General features: G+C 40.0%; 1 protein-coding gene across 1 annotated transcript in view; it reads right to left on the bottom strand.

Moving 5' to 3' along the window:
* Positions 1 to 22480, bottom strand: part of ELL2 (elongation factor for RNA polymerase II 2) — a 58605-nt gene that overhangs the window by 9568 nt on the left and 26557 nt on the right. The window contains exons 5-9 of the mRNA XM_061622661.1: positions 18850 to 19109; positions 9476 to 9600; positions 9252 to 9345; positions 5829 to 6396; positions 3320 to 3386 (exon numbers count right to left, since the gene is read on the bottom strand). Of these exons, the coding sequence (XP_061478645.1) occupies positions 3320 to 3386; positions 5829 to 6396; positions 9252 to 9345; positions 9476 to 9600; positions 18850 to 19109 (1114 nt within the window). The remainder of the gene's footprint in view (positions 1 to 3319; positions 3387 to 5828; positions 6397 to 9251; positions 9346 to 9475; positions 9601 to 18849; positions 19110 to 22480) is intronic.

Consider the following 22480-nt stretch of genomic DNA (forward strand, 5'->3'; position numbering starts at 1 on the left):
AAGAGATTTTCTTCTAGCTCTCTTGCACAGACAGGTTTTGGAAAGGCGTATTGAGTTGCTCACAAAAAGTTTCAATTAGTTTCTCTTTTTGAAGAAACAATTCCAAACAGGGCAAACCGAAAATCAGTAGCCAGATATTTGAAAATAGTTACTTTTCAACAGGATTTCTACAACAGTATTAACAAGTTTTCCTACTAATTATTAGTTGTCTATACATAGCTAAATTTGTACCTGCAGCAGGTAGGACATATTACAAGAGGAGATTCTCTATATGCACAGTGGCAAGTTCCAGTTGTAGAAATATTTATCTCAAGCAGGCTGGAGCATCACACCATTGGGCACTGTGGCACTACTGAGAAGCTGGCTCCGTCAGGTGTTTCTGCTTCCTCAACTGTCACCTGACAGCAGCTATTCCATTAGGTTGCCGGAGAGGGAGAGACAGAAGCAGAAGACCAGCCACTTTTGACTTCTCTCCTTGAATTGTTTCTCTCTCAGCCAGCCATTAGAAGGACTTTGTCACTAAGAACTAGTGCCTGGCTTTGATTTTTTCTTCCTTCCTCCTAATCTCTTTTGCTTTTGTGTCACATCGTATAGAGTTTAAGCTTGAGGGCAGGGTCTGCCTTATCACTGGTCTTTTGAGCAACTTTGGGAGCGTTTTCAGATGAAGAGGCGTTAATTAAATAAATAAGTTTAGTTGATTAGACAAGGATTATTGCTGCCCCACATCTCTTCTAAGTAGTACACCCACTCCTTAACATCTATTGGAACTTTTAGCAAATCAACTATGTTTTTGAAGTGCAGATACATTCTGGGGAGAGGGGCAGAGAAAAGTACAAAGAACAGTATTTTTTGCATGAACAGTTTTGTCCTTTTCACAATGTGCAGTGATCACAACCAAGTCCTTGTTTACTTTGTGTTGGAATAATCTTTTAAAAAGAGGGCTAGCTTGCTATGCCACAGAAATGTCCATCTTGTCATATATTCAATTTGGTTTGATGTTTGGCGCTCATTTTTTTCCTTGACTGCTACATCTTCTCTGTCTTATTCTTTTTCATTCTTTTGCTCTCACTGCCATTTAAGTCAGATTAAGAAGAGAAGAACATAAGAAGAACCTGCTGGATCAGACCAATGGCAGATCTAGTCCAGCATCCTGTTCTCACAGTGGCCAACAAGATGCCTATGGGAAGCCTGTAAACAGGACCAAATGCTACAACCTTTCCTCATAGGGGAGTTGCTTCATCCCCTTGATCATTTTGGTTGCCCTTTTCTGAACCTTTTCCAATTCTGCAGTATCATTTTTGAGGTGAGGCAACCAGAACTGTACACCACATTCCAAATGCAGCTGCACCATAGATTTATATAACAGCATTATGATATCAGCAGTTTTATTTTCAACACTTTTCCTAATGATCCCAAGCATGGAATTTGCCTTTTTCACAACTGCTGCATACTGAGTCGACGTATTCATCGAGCTATCCACTATGACCTCAAGGTCTTGTTCCTGGTCTATCACTGCCAGTTCTGACTCCATGAACATATATATATGAAATTAAGATTTTTTGCCCTGACATGCATCACTTTACGTTTGTTTACACTGAATTGCATTTGCCATTTTACCACCCATTCACTCAGTTTGGAGAGGGCCTTTTCAAGTTCTTTGCAATCCCTTTGTTTTAACCACCCTTAACTATTTAGTACCATCAACAAACTTTATCACCTCACCACTCACCATTAATTCTAGATCACTTCAAAACAAGTTAAAAAGCACAACTCCCAATACCAATCCGTTGGGGACTTTATATCCCTCAATTGCAAGATTTGATAAAGTAGCCTACTGTTTAGCTGGCTTTAAATTGAACTGAAAGCTGAAAGGGTGACCCAGATGATTTTGTTTGCACCCGTGCCACAAAATTGCAAGACATATCATTATGTTGTCAATAAAAATCACATGGATTGCCACAGCCAAGCTAAATAGCAGAAGAGTAAAGAAGAAAAATGGTGTTCAGAAGCAGCCCCTGCCGGGGGAATGAATGGGTGCCAAACATATCAAAACAATGCAAACAGATTCATAATTAAGTCAGACTTTGCTAAAAATATGAGGTGCTTTTCAATGCAAAACTATGGAAACCTATTACGTAAATCTATGATGTGAATTTATTTATTTATAAAAGTATTTATATGCTGCCCTTTTGCAAAACATCAGGGTGATGTACAGCAATATAAAAACAATAATTAAAATCTTTTTTGAGTAGCCAATCATTTTAAACAGCTGCATATGCCTGCAGCACAAAAAAGCCTAAAAGTGAAAAGCCAAGATGCCTATCAAATTGCAAAGTTGTCCAGGAGCAGGAATGACTCACCTATTGGTGCGGAGCCACAGCAGTAGCCTCTGGGCAATGGCATCGCTGTTGTTTACCAGGAAGGACAAAGTGGTGATAAGGTTACTGCACTGTGTAGTGTGTCTGCACAGCCCTGATCTTGTCTCTGCCTCCCCTTCCAGTAAGTGGCAGTGATGCCGCTGTCAGGAGGTTTCTGCTGTGGCTCTGCCCCACTGGGCAAGCCGTTCCTATCAAGCAGTTGTTTTACATTGTTCTCTATTATTGTTTTTAAATGTCTGTGTATGTGTCCATGTTTTGTAAGTTTCTCCAGATGAAGAGAAAGCAGCATACAAATGCTATAAAGTTGAACCTTTGCTCTAGTCACTGTGACAGCTGATATTAAACCCACGATATATACATAGAAGGGAACTAACTGTAGAGGAGATGGCTCAAACTGCTTCACAAGATCCCTATCATCACTCTTGCTATTTGCATCTGAGGTTTTCTCTATTCAGGTTTCTGAGAATCACTGACTGCAAATCCCTGAGAACATTTTGGATTCTTTCTACTATTTAATCTAAGGGTGAGTTACTCCTGTTACAGATGACATTTTTTGGAAAGAGGGATGGCAGAATCTCTATACTAGGAGTCAAAACAGCAGACTAGCTATCCAAAAGAACATAAGATACTTTTGACTTCTTTATTCTTATGAAAAGGCCAGAGGTGAAATAAACATGTACTTTATTCTCAAGCGGTCTTTGAGATGGCATGTAAACTAACTAGCTTTTCTCTTCAGCGTGGGGAACCGCGGGAAAGACATGATGGGGCTGTAATAATGTAAGTTTACTTGAAAACTTACACAACAGAGCAACATTTTCAGGCAGCTTTTCCATTTTTAACTTGGTAACTTTCTGAGTTCAAGTAGTTTTTCACTGTGAGGGAGTATTTCATGATTTGCTTCCTGATGCCCTACCCCCTTTCTCCAGCATTATCCTACTTACACAAAGTAGTCTGGTAGTTCACTTGTTGACAAAGGATCTGTGGAGGCAGTACAAGTCTCTTTAACACCTATAAAGAAATACAAGTTTTTACACTTTGATAAGTGATTGTTCCCAAACCAATCTTTGATTTGACTTTCAAGTGCCTACATAAAGTGTTCCTTTCTATGGATTAGTTTTAAGAGACAATTAAGAGCAAACCACACTATTGAATGTTTATAATAGTAGTTGCATGACAAATTCTGAACAGCCAATGGCAGGAACTTAAAATGCAAAAGCAACTTTGGTCTGTATACAATAAAAGCAGACTAGGTCAAGCAGACTAGATTAACCCAAGGTCAGCCTTCTATTATTTCAAGACAAGTTGCGGCATCTGCACAGCAATTCAAGAATTTTTGTGGCAGATGTCGGCAGACAATAGGAGATGGGAGTTTTACATCAACATCCAGCTTTCAACAGACTGAAATAAGCGACAATGGAGCAGAATGCCAAGTGCTTTTCTTTCTGCTAATCCTTCCCCTTCACACAAAGTTATCAATGTGCAAAGATAATAAAGGAATCTACCAGAGAGTAAGAAAAAAGGGAATCCATAAAATACGACAACCTACAATTATTGGGATGAATCCATTTGTCCTCAGAATGCCAGCGTTAAAAATAATTGCTTGGACCTAAGAATCTCTTGCCTGAACAGAAGGCACTTGCACTTACATGTGAGGGGTATATATATTCCTTGCAATGTTGCCAAATACACACAATCAAATATAGCAGCGACGTAACTTGGAAATTATAGATACATTGGGGGGGAAATTGTGTATTCCAAACATTTAATTAAAAAAAAAGTATTTCCTCTCTTAAACTGGACTTCTTTAACAGTTTGATAAAGACAAGGAATCTGTGATATTAACCTGTGCAACTAAGTAAGGATAATTGTCCCAAGCCCTAACTAGGACAACTATGCCATGAGCTTGACTGAACTGGAAATCTCTTGTATTCAGTCAGCAGTATACTTAAGCAAGGATTTGCTCAAAGCTGTAATCAACTTTTTAGTTAACTCCACACAAGTTTTAAAATAGGTCGCAACTAAATGTGGCTCTAGGAAGTGTGTCTTAGTTCCTTTAGAAAAATAATTTCCAAGTTACGTCGCTGCTATATTTGAAAAAGTGATAATTGTCCTTATTGATACTGAACAACTTTATTTTTAATAGGAGCTACATTTTCCCTGTCTGGGGTTTTCCAGCCATAGCATCTTTATATCCTTCCTAAAACAGGAAAGACAACATACATGTGGCCAACCTTCAGCTTAACAACTTCAGAGCTACTGATCAGTAGCCATTACAATTAACAGAAGCCTAGAAATCTGTATTTAAATTTTGTATCTTGAGACGCTGTCAAATCTAACAGCTGAGGAATTAAATGAATGGAATGCAAAATTATTTTTAGCTATTTATTAACAAAACACCTACGTATTTCAATAGCATGCACCAACCACTCAGTCATCTATGTTACTGCCACCAATGATACTTAACAGTCAATTCTGGCTGTCTGGAAAGTTATAAGGCAAGGATCACACACACTACAAGTGTGGTCCCAGCAGCGTCATATCCCATACAAGTCAATGTAACAAACTTGTGCACTGTAGTCACTTTATGTATAGCACCAGCCTATACCAAGTGGAGGGGTTTATCAGCTGGCCAAAGCAAGCCCTGGCCCTCTTCTTCAGCTTGTTGCTGGCTGGGACATCTCTATGTAGTGTGATTTCAAGAACAACCCCCTAGACCCTCTTCAAAGCTCTCGGAGGAGAGAGTGTACCAGCAGTCACAACATTTTGGGCTAGGAAACAAAGTTAGCCAAAATTTGTAGACTACTGCATGCTGGATTTAGTTATTGTCAATTATATTAGTATTATTCCTATGCCATTCCCACTAAGAAAAAATTCCGAATAAATCAACACAAAGGAAGTCTGTGGCATGTTAGGGCAGGTTAGAATAAAATATGGTCATAATACATTCTTACCTCTTTTGGCAGCAATTACTTCTCTCCAAGTCTGAAATTGTTTTTGCTAGCTAAGATAAAAACAAACCTTACAAGAAAAAGCTTACAAATATATAGCTCAGTTGACCCGAGAAATGTTTCCAATGCAAATTACTTATGTTGTTCATATACGGCTATTATTCATGTAGTTTCAAATTTTGTTTTTGGTACCAGCTCTCAAATTCAAGCAAACAGAAAGGGACAGGATAGATTCTTATATTACATTTGCAGCATGGGAGCCACTTGCACGTGGGCTGGCCCCATCCTGTACTGGTAACAAGAATGCCTGCATCCTGGAGACAAGTGAGACCAGAGGGGTTGGCATGGGAAGTAACCACATAAGCCATTTATCTCTTGCATTAGCCTTTATGCAGATATTACTGAGACCCTACCATGGGCAAATAGATCCCATGCTCCAATGCTAATGTAACAATCTGGTATAGCTGCCTTGGCCTTTCAAAGTGAGAAACAATGACAATACCTTCACACAATTTCAGACTGGAGTTCTTCAGTTTGACAATTTCTTTGCTTTCACAGTCTCTCTCCTCTGCACCATTCCCAGTGCTATGGCCTCTGATTTGGTCCTTCTCCTTCTTCTTTGACTTCTTCTTGGATTTCTTGTGCAATGCTGAATGTTTCTCGTCTGTAGACTTAGGGCACACTGACAGATCTTCAACAGGTGCTGGGATTTCCAGTGGAGTCCTAGAAGTATACTTCTGATGCTGGTCCTCATAAATGCTGCCATTCTGACTCAAAGTGTCAACAGGCAAGTCTTGAGTTCCCCGGCCTTCAGGAGTGCTCGGGGAATTGGAGTTAGAATTTACAGTCCGAGGAGGATTTGAAACAGGAAGGCAAGTTGGAGGAAGTGGTGGAGCGGCTGGTGTTGCAGCAACTGCAGGGGTAGGAGGTGGTTGAGAAGCTTCAGCGTTCTTTTCACCAGAACTAGTCAAGTGACCATTAAGCGTTGGTGGAACTCTATTGGTGAGATGAGATATCCTTGGTTTTTTATTCATTAAAGGATCAATAAAATCAGAATCCAAAAACCGTTTCTGCAATAAATTGAAGCATACATATATGACTGATATTTTTCAAATAATTAAGACGTGACGGTTAGCAATAGTCATTTGATAGCTATCATACAAGAATAAGACGCACTATTTCAAGCTTTAGAAGAAAAGGAGTTATATCCAGTGTTGTGCGAGCGGACAGGAGCTCCCATAATGGATTTTTCCCTCCCCCCCATACCCAATCAAAGCTTCTCTAGAGTCAGAGGAACCTACCAAACATTGTGGATTGTGTCATCAGGGGTTGCAGTGGAAGAGCGGAATCTCTCAAAATTGGGCAGAAGAATCTTGCACCAGCAGAGCACAACATTCTTCAGACCAATGTTTAGGAGGTACCCCCCTCCAAGTCTCTGGAGAGGCTCTTTGGGAAGACAGGAGGCTGCTGAGTGGATGAGGGAAAAGGAAAGATCCATTACGCCAGCTTACCTTCTGCTTGTACAACATTGGATGCAACCCAAAGTGTATTTCAAATTTACAGTGCCATGGGAATTCTTTACTGGATGTGGAATTCCTTCTTAAGAGAACCAAATAATTCACATTGTGATAATTTAGATGCCTGTGCAATGCACATAGTAGAAGTTAAATGAAAATGTTGCTCCCTTAATACTATATTTGGTGCTATATTAAACTACAATGCTATGACTATCAAGAGGTTATCAGCCCAAGGTAAGAAACCACTAAACACAGGTTGCCAGTCCTAACCTCCCTATGCAGTCATAGTCCCAAACATTTTGCTGCCTGAAGCAAAGCAGCAAATTATGGCCACCACCGTGCTAGAACCAAACACTTGAAAAATGTCTTGCTGCATTTTCAGACATCAATTGATGTGTTCATCAATCCCTACTTGTTCACATGGGATGAAAGGACAATTTCAAAAATGTCTAAAATTACTCTCACCTAATTGTGGAGCATTTTGAAAACAGAGGCTAACTATGTGCCCAAGAGCATGTGCACACACACCCAGGCTATATGTTATTTTGCCAAATCAGCAGTTTCCTAGGGAAATTATAAACCATATTTTGAAACTGGGAAGTTTAAAAGATACTCTGGTGGCATGAAGCTGCCAAACTGGAAAGACAGGTGCCAGGTGCATGTGTGCTTGAGTAGTCAAGTGGGTTGTGCCCAATGTCTGACTCATATCAATAACTACATGGACTGTTTCAATACAATGCAGGAACTCTTACCACAAGCACTAAGCACAGCTCTACACAGATTTAAATTAGATTTGAATTCAGAGTGACTGCACAGAAGAGACAGAAACTAGGAGACCCAAAACCAACCACAAAAAGTAATCCTTTTGCCTTAAAGTGGATTAGAACCGCTCCAGATGCACAATTCTATTCCTTCTGAAACAGCTGATATGAGAATTTTCAGCCACTTTATGAATGCAACATTAGTATACATTAGAAGAGCAAGTGAGGCCCCACAGCAAAACGTTGTGGAACCAAGAGCTTCTATTCAGGTTCAGCCACTACATTTCCATTTCTCTCCCTTAGTTTTCCTTTTTTTTTTTTTTGCTTTCTAATGTTAGAAAGCATTCTGTGCCCATTGATCACCCCACTGGGTATGTGTGGATCAGTTCTGGATACTTTTGTGTAAGCATGGAAGACATGTCTTGGAAATAGAGGGAAAGGTATGATGAAAACTCCTCATAAACTCACGTGGCATGAGTAAGTTGAACTTATATTAAGCAGTACTGCGATTATGTCATTTGTCATACCCTTTTGGTTGTAAGAAATAATTCAAATAAAAAAAGGGGTAATGCTTTGTGTCTTAAAATTAACACACAAAAGTTTTTACTAAGGCTAACTACAATGCTACAACTACCAAGAAGAGGTTATTAGCCCAAGGTAAGGAGTCAATATTTGTGGATGGGCTGGATCTCAACAGAGCTAAATTGCCTCATTCTCCACAATGCCAATGTGCATACAAAGGATCCCCTAGATGCTAAAGATGGTGGGTTGAATCCTTGAGCTCTGCATATAGGTCAGGAAGGAGCTTTCAATCACAGCCAATCTCTTGCTTTAGTAAATTATATCCTAAGTTCCTCACAGCAGTATTCCTCACAGCAGTGAGAAATGATTGTCTCCTATGCTATTTAACATCTACACAAAACCATTAAGTGAGGCTATATGAAATGTTTGAGTGTGTTGCCATCAGTATGTTGATAGTATGCAGCTCTGTTTCTCCTTTTCATTTTCTGCAGGTGAGACAGTGGATGTGTTGAACCAGTGTCTGTTCACAATAATGGACTGGATGAGGGCCAGTAAACTGAAGCTTAATCCAGACAAGACTGAGTTGGTGCTAGTGAGTGGTTCTCCTGACTGGCTGAGTGGTATGCGGCCTCCTCTAATGGGATCACACTCCCTCTGAAAGAGTGGGGCTGTATTTTGGGGTCCTCCTGGATTTTATGATCATATGAAAGATTATGAAAAATCATTTTCAACTTTTTTCAGGATAGAATCTAAAATACAGGGACTTTGGGGACAATTAGGACTATGAATGAGGTCCAGTCATCACAGAATTCAAGCTGAAGTAATTCTATCTTAAAAGGAGGCTTTCCCATTATATAGATATATCTCGCATTAAAAGATAGGAAGTTGCTTTTTACTGAGTCGGAACACTCAACCACCTCGTTCAGTATTGTCTACAGTGGCAATTCAGGACAGACAAGTAGCTGCCAGGACTGAACCTAGGACCTTTTGCAAGCAAAGCTTGTGCTCTACCACTGAGATGTGGCCTTTCCCACTAGTCAACTGAAGTTTCCACACATGCATTAGCATGTGTCATGTGTTGTCTTATTGGATGATACAGAATATAAAGAGTGACAAATAAAATACCTGAGAAGGAGAAGCAGATGCAGCATCTTTAAGAGAACTCAGAGGAGATTCCAAGTGACTGGTGCTGGTGGCATTCTGAGATGAATTTAGTTTTCTGTAAAGATCACCCACATTCCAGGTTACAAGGAAAATCAAGTTGAAGATGCTCTAGCATATATTTTTTCTTACGAGTAAATGGATTTTCTTTTTAGCCAACATACTACAAAAAAAGAAACCGAACTCACCGAGAAAGTATTAATTCCAGTGACTGTTTATCTATTTCATTGTACCCAGGCCAGTCTTTCTGAACTTCCTTATAAACGTATCCTTTCAGTGTATATGAGTTGTCTTTTGGATTCAAATTGGCTATCTACAGACAGAGAGATTAAAAATACAAGCAGTAAAAGTTATCAGCAAGTTGACAGAGCCTGATGTTTAACACAGTAAACCATAGCATATTCAGCATTTTCCAAAGTTTAAGAAATTAATGCTTATTGCCAGTTTTAAAAATTAAACCACCCTGAACAACTCAGGACTAGGCTACCTAAAGGACTGTCTTCCCCTACATAAGCCCGGTAGATGACTAAGATGATTAGAGGAGGCCTTGCCAATACTGCTGTGACCTGCTGAGTGCTATCTGGTAGCTGTATGAAAGCAGGCCTTCTCCATGGTGGCATCTACCCTCTGGAATGCCCCCTTTGTTATTTGGGAGGCACAGACTGTTGGGTTCTTCCATTTTTTAGTTAGTCTATTTGCTCAGGCTTTCACAGACTAGTAGCGCTATAACCTTCTGCCCTATTCTCTGTGATTTGGTTTTTCAGTTTTAAATTATTTTAGTATGTATTTTTACTTCTGTAAACTACTTTTGAGATTTCTTTCAATGTAAGTGGCATAGAAATATGATTAAATATTAAAAATATAGGTAAGATCATACAAGACTGATGTAAAGGTCACAGCAGCTACATACAGATTTATCTGAAGAGCTACTGCTTAAAGAGAATATGCATTCTATGCTAAAATAGATTTATTTTTGAATGTATGTGTATGTATGCACAATCATAGGATTTTTTTAAAACATATAACATAGCTGAAATATGATACCATACATATACATAAATATACATATGATCAAATAAGATGACTTATGAATAAATATGCTTAAATATTATTATTACCTGCCATTCACCAGCAGGTTCCTTAAATACTTCCAGACTACATCCTGGGTATTTATTAGCTACTTAATTTATACTACTCCTGCCACAATCACTATTCTATACAATCATCTATCCTTCCTAAAGTCCCCAAATCCTCCTTTTAAGGGGTTATTAAACTCCACTAATTCATCGTTTCAGGCTGCAATTCTAACCCAAATTACTTGGGAGAAAGTCCCACTTAATTCAATAGGGCTTACTTCTAAGTAGAAATAGGATTGCGCTCTCAGTGTCTCTTTCCTTTTCTTTCAGTAATGCCATTAGCTTTATTATTCTCAACTGTTCCCAGATTTTCCTGATCAAATCATCCTTATAGATATTTTCCCATGTTCTAGCACAAAAGACTCTGGCATTATTAATATATACAATACTGAGCTGAATATATAAATTTGACTTTTTCTTGCACACTTGGTTCAGTCAACACATCACAGGGTCTAATGGGACAACAATTCAAAATATTTCTTGGTTAGTCCCAAATTCACTTTAAAACATACCCACCGAAGATGGGGGGAAATCCCCTTTCCCCTTCCACAATGCCACCATCTACCACCTACAGTTTTCTCAATCCATATGGACTTCCAAGGCATCCAGTGCCACTGAGTAGCCATCTTGATACAGCTCTCCCTAGAACTGGTAGTCACAAACAAGGGTGAACCTCTACTAACTTAAAATATCCATACATCATCTGGTATTGCCTGTTGCAAATCTTAATTCCATTTTGGTTTATAATGAATAAAGCCTTTTTTCCCACTGATCTTGCTGATTCAATGGTATTCTATAAATTTTTGCAAACATTTTTGTCTCATTCTTCTACGCTAATTTTTCAAATTTGGTTTGTCCTCTAATTATTACATGGCATGTTGCACTGCATTCAAATATGTTCTAATCTGTATGTATTGAAAAAGGGGTGGCTCACATTGCTTTTTCTCTTCTGCTTGTTTATATGTATTAACCCATGCCTATTTGTCATGAGTCTAATCCTGCATTTCTCCAAACCTGAAAATTATCTAACTTTCCTACTAAATTGATTTGGTTACTTATGTTATTGAGAAGATCTCTGGTGCTAACTCTTTCTTAAACTCATCTCATATTTTCTTTATACATTTATTCATTATATGGCTTTGGGCATTGTAGTATTTCCCTCTATTCTTTCTAGATTCCAAAAAGCAGGCTTTTATAGCTAATCCTAGCTGATATCTGGCCAAAAATATCTGCTTTCCCCCCTAAATGACTGGACCATCCACAGGAGCATTATCGTTTCATAACAACTACATAAATCACAAGATATTGTCACTTTCTAGATTGGAACGAGTAAGTGCTTAAGAGGTAACCAAATATCAAATGATTCAACTATTTTAAGCAATCATTTTAAACACCAACAAAGTCAAGGTTATCTCTTTATTCTAGCTGCTTAAACTATGGCCAGGTTCCAAAGAAAACATCTACATATGCAGAGGTGAAGTATACATGAAGCTGGAACTTTGCTTATTATTCTTGGCACAGCAGTTTCTGAAAAAGCAAACTGCTGTTTTGCTTAAAAACCAGGTTGCCTCTCTGGCAGTGAGAAAACAACTAGGAACACATCAATAGTGCATCAGTATGAACTAACTTCAGGTATTCTATTCAGTTAAACTTTCTGAATTATGCTTCTCAGCTATCCTGCAGTTTCTGCAGATAGAAAAGCCTACATTTTTACACATGTGGAATGTTTTCATCACCCCACTTAGAGTGAGCAAAGTTAGAGCTCTTAAGAGTCAGCAAAGTTAGGGCTCTCCATCACATATTAAGCTTTTTCTGCAGATGATACCAAAACAATGACAAACCAGTTTTCCTCCCTCTGTAGTTACTAAGGCAGTTTTTATCAAACCAATTTACATAACATAATTTAATGTTCTTAATTTTAAATTGCTCTGTGAGCTTGAGATGGAATCTCATATTAAAATATGGTTTTAACATTGCAGTTTTCAAAATTTACACTAGATTAGTCTGGCAATAGTTTTGAAAGCATGAAGTTCATCTGAAAATCATAAAAATGAAAGACAATGATACCCAGTTTTGCAAAGTATTTCTTTTGACAGTGACTATATTGCAACATGGTATCCATCATCAAACACAATCCAGCCAACATAAATTGTATACTTTAAGTCACCAAACACATAGTTAACAAAATTAATGAGAAAATGGAATTTCAATGAAACAACTTGTTTTCAGTGAACCTGTGGTGGTCTGACATAAGCAGCAGGATGTGTGTCATGCTTTGTGGATGGGACATGGCTGGAAACCCCTACAGGCCTCTTGTGTTTACTGGGCCAAGGCTGGAAGCAAGGAGATGATTAGAATGCAGACTTAGGGCCCTGAGAGTTGAATGTGTAATGATGAAAGCACGTCTGCTTGATCCCTCCTAGTCCAAGAAGTACTGGAGGCCCAGAATGGGCTTTGAGGACACCACACTGTTGTAATATGCTTTATGCACTGATCTGACATATGGGCCAGTATGTGGGGACAACATGTACCTGTATTACCTTGCACCCATATATAAGGGCTGGATTGTGGTTTAAGACTATAAACACTATTAAGATTATAAAATGTTTGCAATCCTTCCTTGTAGACTTTCCTGTAATTTAAATTTTAATCAAGACTATTATGTTTATTCACTAGTAGGCAAAAAACCTTGCGGTTTAAGAATGTACCTATAGCCCACAGCTATTTCTATCAAACTTTAAAAAGCAGGGAAATTGGGCAGCTATAGTGAATGCACCAGGGGAGCAGGAGACCTGACCTCCTCTCTGAGATATTGGACTGCCCTACAAACTGGTCAAAATGCAAACACAATTTGGGTTAGTCTTTCACAGTCCAATCCACTTCCTGTGTAGCTTGGAAGAATCTGGTAACATGTGCCTCTGAGCATATGGTGAGTGGCGATCTCCAAAGATAGAGAATTATATTTTTGTATGTTTCTTGGTGTTCTTCTTACTTTGCTTCTTTCCTGTGTTACTAATGTTTCTACAGAGAATCTAAACTAGAAAATTTTATTTCCCTCATTATTCATCCTAGAAATCTGTGTCAAATTTATTTTTATTAATTTCAAAGCCTTTTTATTGGTCAATGTCATATGATGGTGAAGACAGCCTTTTGTGTATCAAATTGGAGGCTATGTTCTATTTCTATTTTGGGTGCATTAACAGTTGAATCTGAAACTGCAGTTTGATGTAAAATCAGATTGATTACAGTATGTTGCTACTTCAGCAATGACTCTAGCTGTTGGAAAAAAGAGGATGCATGTTTTTAGCCTGCTATGTTTAAACCACTTCATTTAAGGCAAGGTGTTCACGGTCAATTAAAAACATAGAGGACACCTAGCATATTGCTAGAATATATTTCACCTCCCATTGTTTTATCTTGTGCAAACTGAGACGCTCCTGAGGTCCACTGAAGACTATTCTGCAGAAGTCAGTGCCATTATTCCACAATTAAGTTTGGAGTTTTTTTAGTGTAAATTTTGCGAAGTGTTGCTGTACTTCACATATTCACAGAAATAGAAACAAAAGAAAATGGTTTCCTATAGGAAACTTCACTAAAATTGCAAAGGAAATCAGATGTATTCAAAGTGACCATCTGAACTATATCAACTGTCTTAATAATGTTGCTTCCTCCCTGCTAAAACAAGATCAGCACAGCACATGTCTTCTTTCTATTCATTGGGCTGATTGCAGGTGTTTGACCAATTTGTAGGGCAGTCCAATATCTCAGAGAGGAGGTCAGGTCCCCTGCTCCCCTGGTGCATTCACTATAGCTGCCAAATTTCCCTGTTTTTTAAAGTTTGATAGAAATAGCTGTGGGCTATAGGTACATTCTTAAACCGGAAGGCTTTTTGCCTACTAGTGAATTTCCCTGCTTTTTAATCCGGGAGGTAAGAAATGAGATCCTGTCCAAGTTTGCTGAGAATGGATCGATCATTTGCATGCTGACTGGGTTCAATGGGATTTACTCCCCTGCGATCATACTTAGGATAGGTGAAACTGGCCACAGAGGATGGGGAGGGGAGGGGGAGGGGAGGAGGAGGGGAGGAGGGAAGACGCAGAGGGGAGGACTGGGATGGGAGCAGGCAGGAGGGAGAGGGGAGGAGAAGGACAGGTTTGATCATTTGCATGTTTATTGAGTTCAGTGGGATTTCCTCCTGTGCAAAACTGACCAGGGCGGGAGGCAGGGAGGGCTGGATTGGGCAGGAGAGGAGGAAGAAATAAGAGGGGAGGGGAAGAAGAATGGAGAGGAGAGCGGAAGGAGGGGAAAAGCAGCTCTGATCATTTGCATGCTTATTGAGTTCAATGGGATTTACTCCCATGCAATCTTGGTTAGGATAGGAAAAACTGACCATGGGGCAGGAGGGGAAGGAGCGTATTGGAGGGGGGCAAAGGAAGGGGGGGAGGGTAGGATTGATCATTTGCATGCTTATAGAGTTCAATGGTATTTACTTCCATGCAATCATGCTTACGATAGGTAAAACTGACCATGGGGAGGAGGAAGGGGAGGGGGAGGAGAGGGAAAGGGAAGGAGGGAATTGGAAGGGGACGGGGAATGAGGGGCAAAGGAAGGGGGGAGAAGGGAGGGTGGGTTTGATAATCTGCATTCGTTTTGAGTTCAATGAGATTTATTTCTGTGCAATCATGTTGGAAAATGGAAAGGGACTGCCTTCAAGTCGATCCCGACTTATGGCGACCCTATGAATAGGGTTTTCATGGTAAACGGTATTCAGAGGTGGTTTTGCCACTGCCTTCCTCTGAGGCTGAGAGGCAGTGACTGGCCCAAGGTCATCTAGTGAGCTTCATGGCTGTGTGGGGATTTGAATCCTGGTCTCCCAGGTCATAGCCCAACACTGGCCTGGGGGTGGGGCAGTGAGGAGAGGGGGAGGAGATTGGGTGGTTGGACACTGGGCAGAAGGGAAGTCCCTTTCATTTCCAAAAGGAAAACATTGTGAACAGTATCATTGCTTTTCAGTGTTTCCCCCACCATTTTATTCTACAGCAGGCACATGTAGCCTCCCACCCAAATTTAAACCAAAGCTGTCCCTGGCCACATCCATACCAAGCCTTTATTTCACTTTGGACACTCATGGCTTCTCTCAAAGAATCCTGGGAAATGTAGTTAGTGAAGGGTGCAGAGAGCTGCTAGGAGAAGCCCTGTCCCCTCACAGACCTTCAATCAGAGTGGCTGACTGTTAAACCAGTCTGGCTGCTGGAGCTTTCTCAGTGGAATAGGAATCTCCTCGCAGCACCCTTCACAAACTACACTTCCCAGGATTCTCTGAGGAAAGCCATTACTGTCTCAAGTGAAATCAAAATCTGGTGGGGGTGTGGCCACCTGATTAGGCAAGCCCAGCAGCTGGGAGTCTGGCTTTTAGAACTCTGACAGTCGGTTCTTACTGAGCATGCCCGACGCTATCATAGGGTTCCTGCCAAAATTTATTAATTAAAAATCAGCCAGGCATTTTTTAAAAACTTTTAAACTGCAGAAGATGAAGGTCAGAGTATGGGGCAAGGTCAGTATTAAGATTACAGGTACTCTGTGAACATGGCTGATTTTTAATGAATTTCAACAGATTATGAGAACTCTGATGGAAAAAAGTCCAAAAGGGCTGTGGGGTTTCTCTCTCTCTTTTTAGACTTTGAACTCGTTATTCTCTCTGACTGTTTTGTGTATTGCCATGAAAATTGAAAGGGTTCTTAAGCAAGTGTTTCTGAGTTCAGGAGTGTAAGTTTTGTAAGGTTTTGTTTTGAAATGAGCTTATGGGAAGCATCAGAATGGCATAAGGGGTAACACTGTGGAATGCGAAAAACCCACGCTGGCTATAGTATACAGCCACTTATGTGGCTGTATAATTATTTATGGAGTACAAGAGGACCTTTCCAATGGAGCTTATGATCTAAAAATTCAATACAGGTTAAACAGGGGGGGGGGAGTGGAGGCAGTAATAAACAGGGAAAGAACATGTGCTTGCTTCAATTAGATATCCCTAGGCTTGGAAACTGGATAAGTTCCTACAGGGCATAGAATCTAGGGGACTGAATGAAAACCTTTATGGGAAAGGTGGGTTTTGAGGAAGGACATGGAGGTGGCATCACACAGGTGTTTTGTAAGACAGTTCCAATCAGGAGAAAAGGATGGAGTGTTTCAAGGGACCAGGAAACCTTCAGGTAGTCAAGCATTATGGAGGTGGAAGAGTGGAGTCACAGGCAGGGATGAGTTGGGTTAGTACAGGTTCAGAGGAGGGCAACAAGGATGATTAGGGGACTGGAAACAAAGCCCTACGAGGAGAGATTGAAAGACCTGGGCATGTTTAGCCCTGAGAAGAAAAGACAGAGAGGAGATATGATAGCACTGTTCAAGTACCAATTACCAATTGAATCCCAGTGTTGGACAGTCCACCACCTCCCTAGGTAATTGGTTCCATTGTCTTACCACTCTAACAGTTAGGAAGTTTTCCTGATGTTCAGCCAAATAGTCTTCCTGTAAGTTGAGCCCATTATTCCATGTCCTGCATTCTGGGATGATTGAGAAGAGATGATGGCCTGCGTCTGTGTGACAACCTTTCAAGTAATTGAAGTGCTATCATATCTCCTCTCAGTCCTCTCTTGCATTCAAGAGGCAGCTGGACAGGCACCTATCAGGTATGCTTTAATTTGGATTCCTGCAATGAACAAGGGGCTGGACTTGATGGCCTTATAGGGCCCTTACAACTCTAGTATTCTATGATTCTATGACCATAGGATTTCATACTTCATCGACTGCCTAATTCAAGATCATTTCAACAGTTGACAAATAAGATTTCAAAGATTTCATTTTAATGAGTAAAATCCTTCTATAGAGTGAATTTCAGTTCAGCCCATTTAACTAAGGCTGCAGTCCAACACACTTATCTGGGAGTAAGTCCCATTGACCCCAATGGAGCTTATTTCTGAGTAGACATGTATTAGATTGCAGCCTAAGATATTTCTTTTCCATATCTTTGACTAAATCAAGAGAACCCACTCCTTTTCTAAATTCCTTTGGAAATACCTCAATCTTACTTTTTATTTTCTTACTCCTGTCAATTTTACTGTTTTAAAACCCTATTATATAATCACTTCCTAGAGTTCTCCTTCAGCATATTCAATTAATTTGGGAACAAGGGAAGAGAGAATCTTTGATAAAAGTTCCCTTTGGTTCACATTTTAAACAGTACCAGGAGAAAAATATTATGAATTTCTATAAACCTTTTCCCCCAGGTCCTAAGGTTCCTTAGAACACCAGAAAGTTTCTTATGTTCAGAAACTCGATGAGCTTGGCACTCAAAGTGACATTAGAGCTCTTATCATCATAGGATTCCCCCATAGCAAAGTTTTATAATATCTTCAGTGGACAATATCGCACACCAATTCTGTGTACCCCAAACCAGCTTTGCAGCTAAGATAGTTTCTCCCATCCCTCACTCCTTCATTTGTCTATCTCACCTTTTATGGCTCCTTTGGAGAAGTGCTTGCCAATTCCTCTTGGCCCTTCCACTCTCTTCCCTCCCTTCCGTCTTCACATCTTTGTCAGCTTCCTCAATGTTTGTGCCTCCCCTTCTGGGAGCCTCTAGCTCACTAGCCACTCTGCTCATCTCTTATTTTCTTCTCAGACATGCTGTCTTTTTATTTTGCTAGTGATTGTGCATCTCTCTTTTCTCCAACATGTGTTCTTTCTGGCACACCCAACTATCTCTTGGAGCAGAATGCAAAGTTCTTAAACTGCCTGATATGCAACCTCCCTGGATTTAGAAATATCTCCTTGAAGAGTCTATTTTTCTTAATTCTTAAAATGAGAATTTTAACATATATGGCTTTTATTTTTGATCCCAAGAGGAATAAATGTCTTCCAACTTCTCATTTATTTATAAAATACTCAAATTTATTATGCACCCAAGTTGTAAGAAACATAATGACATCCATTTTCTATTTATAATTTTAGGAAAGACACTCTTTTTAACTGGGTTGTTTAAATCCTTTGGCTTGGAATCAAAGATGCCCTTCTTCAATTATTCACTGAAGGGGTGTTTCTGACTAAGCAGAAAAATGCTGCATGAGAAAAGTGTCCACAAATCCAAAGCAGTTCTTCCATTTGTGCAATACCTTTCACAAGCTCTCTCTTGAGAGCTTTTGCACAAACTGCACTGGGGAAGATGTTGCAAGATGCTTTAGATTTAGACCTAAACTTCCAACTACTTTGTCATACAGATGTCTGCATAACTGGTGGCATTGGAGAGGGAGAGGGAGAGGAAGAGAAATCCCAACTTGGCTCGCTAACATTAGGTTAAGCATGGCAATAAACACACCATAACTATCAAAAACAACAAAAATATGAGAAGGTATAGGAGAGTAAACAAATAGTCTCACCTGTTGCAGAATAGTTGCAAGGGAATTCTTGTCTTTTTGACTAACACCATCTTTCAGTAAGCGAGCAAGGAGCTCTGGTTTCTTGTAGGTTTTCAGTGCCAGTAAGTGAATCACTCTATCCCTATATGGCCGTTGAGAAATACTGTTGTTTGCATGCGTCTTGCGTATTGTATTTGCTGGATTGATAGGGGTGGACCTTTTCCTCTCAGGCACTGCATCTGGAATACTTTGTGGTGCTTTCCGAATCTGTACTCTTTTACCTACGTACCAAGATAAACAAGATAATCTTCATCGCTCTCTACCTCAGACAAAAACGAGTTACCCACAATTTGCTCCCAAACTGAACACTGGAGAGAGAAAAAAAAATTAATTCAAGTTTATGACATACTAGGGATTAAAAATATATAAATAGATTTACTATCATGTTAGAGATTTGTTTCTTCTTTGTACTTATAACTGATATTAATACTGGTAACAATAGATTTAATTTTGTTACCCTTATATGTTGTAAACCGCCCAGAGAGCTTTGGCAATGGGGCGGTGTGATGTTCCTATATTAATGTATATATGGTAAGTGTTGTTGTTTTAGAAGATACATGGTAAGTGGAGTGAAAGAGGGGGAGTGAATGGGCAGTAGAATGCGAGATGATTGGCTGAGTGTTTAAAATGGCTGAATGTATAAAAGGAAGAGTGAGAGTGGAATCTGGGGGGAGAAGAGAACTGAGTGGGTTGCTTGGTGGGGTTTAGAGAGTTGTTTGCCAGGCAGTAACTACGAGCAGGTAGGAACCTGACAGGGAGAGCCAGGGAAGGACGCCTCACAGGTGGCATACAAATGAAATAAATAAATAAATATTTCAAGACTAAAGTAAAACCCTGCAGTATATTTGCAATGGATAGGTTTGGTCAATATTAAGACAATATAATTTGTGTAAAGATGTAATCACCAACGCAACTCTCTTTATTGGATGATATCCAACTGTAGTGTCCGACTAGCACATCAGACTGCCACTTGCACAAATGAGATTACTTCTTCCTCTCCTTCCCACTACAAGTCTCCCAAATCTGTTCTGGGGGGTTGGGAGACCTCTAGAGCAGATGCAGGGGCAGGGGGAGAGGAAGAAAAATCTCCAATGCAAAGTGGGATTCACCTATTCTCTCTAATCACAAGAGCGCGTACTTTAATACAATTATATAAAAAAAACTCATGGTGCTAGTGGGACTCCCGGCCAAAATAACCACATCATTTCCAGACCACGAATGTTGTATCATAATCTTTTCAACCTGATAGAAATGATGAAATGTCTTGCTGGTTTCTGTCCTTATCCACTTCTCTCAACTATTCTTTCTAATGAAACAAAGTGAATAGCACACTTGTATTCGCACTTTGCAAATTCTGAACGTGGGAAAATGGGTCCAAAATTAAGTAGAAGAGACAATTTAATTCTACTAGCAGTTTCTTGACATCTATAACTAAAAGTCCTTTTGACAGCTGCGAGATTACTTTCCGAATTTTTGAAGACCATCTCCTACTATTTGTTCTATTATTTTAAATTTCGGTAACCGACCCTGGGACCTCCTGGTGAAGGGCGGGCAATACAGCCTCTAGCACCCAGCCATGCCAAGCCTCTCCTGCCGTCAACACCTCCAGCCTTTCGTGCCTGGTCATGCCAGGCCTCTCCCGCCCAGCCATGCTGAGCCTCTCCTGCCTCTCCTTCATCCAGCCTTTTGCGTCCAGCAATGCTGGGCCTCTCCCACCACCGCCACCAGCCTCTCACACCTGACCTTCCCAGGCCACCTGCTTCTCACGCCTGGATCTCGTCCCCCATTGCGTAGCTTGCCTGCTCCCCAGGTAAGTTGTCTTTGCTGCAGCCCCCCGACCCCATGTCATGCTGCATGACTTCATGACAGTGTAAGTAAGATTTATATCCCACCTTTCCTCCACGGAGCTAAAGTTGTTGTACATAGTTCTCTCCTCCCCATTTTATCCTCACAGCAACCCTTGTGAGGTAGATTAGGCTGAGACAGTGACTGACCCTAGGGAGCTTCATGGCTGAATGAGGATTCAAACCCTAGTTTCTCAGGTCATAGTACAACACCCTAACCATTACACCACACTGGCTCTGTTAGGAAATCCCATCTGGTTATGGTAACAATCCTTAGTGAGAATGTTAGTCTTTTCAGTAAGATGGAAGCTAAGATCTAATTTCTAACAGCTTGAGTGCAACTATGGCTTGGACCCACAAATGTCTTGTGCAAGCAGAAAAGCATTTCCATTTGCAACAAAGCAGCCCCACCAAATTCCTCCAGTTCCCTGTCCTGCTACAGCTCCCTGTGCTCTATCCCATGCCATTCCATGCTGTTTGCCTATTTTCAGGAATGGCATTTTGGGGGACATATATGTGTGTGTAGGGATAGAAACCAGAAAAGCAAGGGGAATTCTGTTTAATCTTCTCTGGATCCAACCTGATATTTATTTAGAAGCAACTCTCATTGAAACCATCAGGATTCATTTCCAAGTATATACATTTAGGATTTCAGTAATGGCATTCTTTGCAATGCACTGGCCACTTGGCAAATCATTAAACAGCTTTTGGAAGCAAAGCTAAATCTTAGAAAATTAGTTTTTATAACACTTTTAATTTCCACTCATGTAAGTCTTGATTTTCTTTTGTCTTCAACAACTTGTAAGGTAGGTGACTATTTTCACCTTGCAGATGGGGCAAAAGACATAATCATGCTAATAGTATTCTGTTTTTGCCAAGTGAAACCTAGAGGAATATTAATTTTCTAGCAGTTCTCAGACAAGTTGTGTAATACTGTAGACATATCAGTAAATCTGCACTCGCCATTCGCAGTAAACATTTAACTTCCAAGGCAGTGCTTTGGTTCTAGTACATTTATTGTTGACTGTAGGTTAGAATTAAGGGGAGTATTTGTCTTGATGCAATAGTAAAATACTAGTCAAGTTGCCAATATATTGCATAATAACTGGGAGGTAAAACAAGAAAATCACACCTGACTTGTGAGAGAACATTTATAGTTATTTGTAAAACAAGAAAATGACACTTAATCCTAAACATACATTTTGAGCGTGTACAACTCAAGTTTCTAAAGTCAATAAAGTAAAACTTGGTGCTAGCCCTACTACAAAGAACAGCTTGAATTCCTGTTAAAAAGCATTAAAATTGTCACATAAATGGAAAATTAACTAAAGTCATTCACCCAAATGAATCAACTGCAGTTGATTCCTATTATCCCACAAAGCTTAATTCTCACCACTATGTTTCTCCAAACCCAGAGCCCTCCTCTAGCCTACCTTATTTCCATGAATCTGCAGGGAGCTGGTACTTCCTTGGTACATTACCCAACAACTGAAGAACATCAGCACCCATATTAAAGATTAAATATGGAGCTTCCCCATTCTCCTTCACTCAGGTGACAATCCTATGCTCACTTGCCTGGGAACAAGCGCCACTCAGGAAGTCTTACTCCTGAGTCGACATGTGTAGGATTATTCTGTAAGGCACTGTTTGTGCAACCATCACAATTTAACGTTAATCCACCATCAATTGCTATCATTAGCAATTCTGTGCCTACCACTATTATGAGCAGCAGCAGACACCAGCACATA

Source organism: Rhineura floridana, chromosome 1 (assembly GCF_030035675.1).
Source record: "Rhineura floridana isolate rRhiFlo1 chromosome 1, rRhiFlo1.hap2, whole genome shotgun sequence".
Taxonomy (NCBI): Eukaryota; Metazoa; Chordata; class Lepidosauria; order Squamata; family Rhineuridae; genus Rhineura; species Rhineura floridana.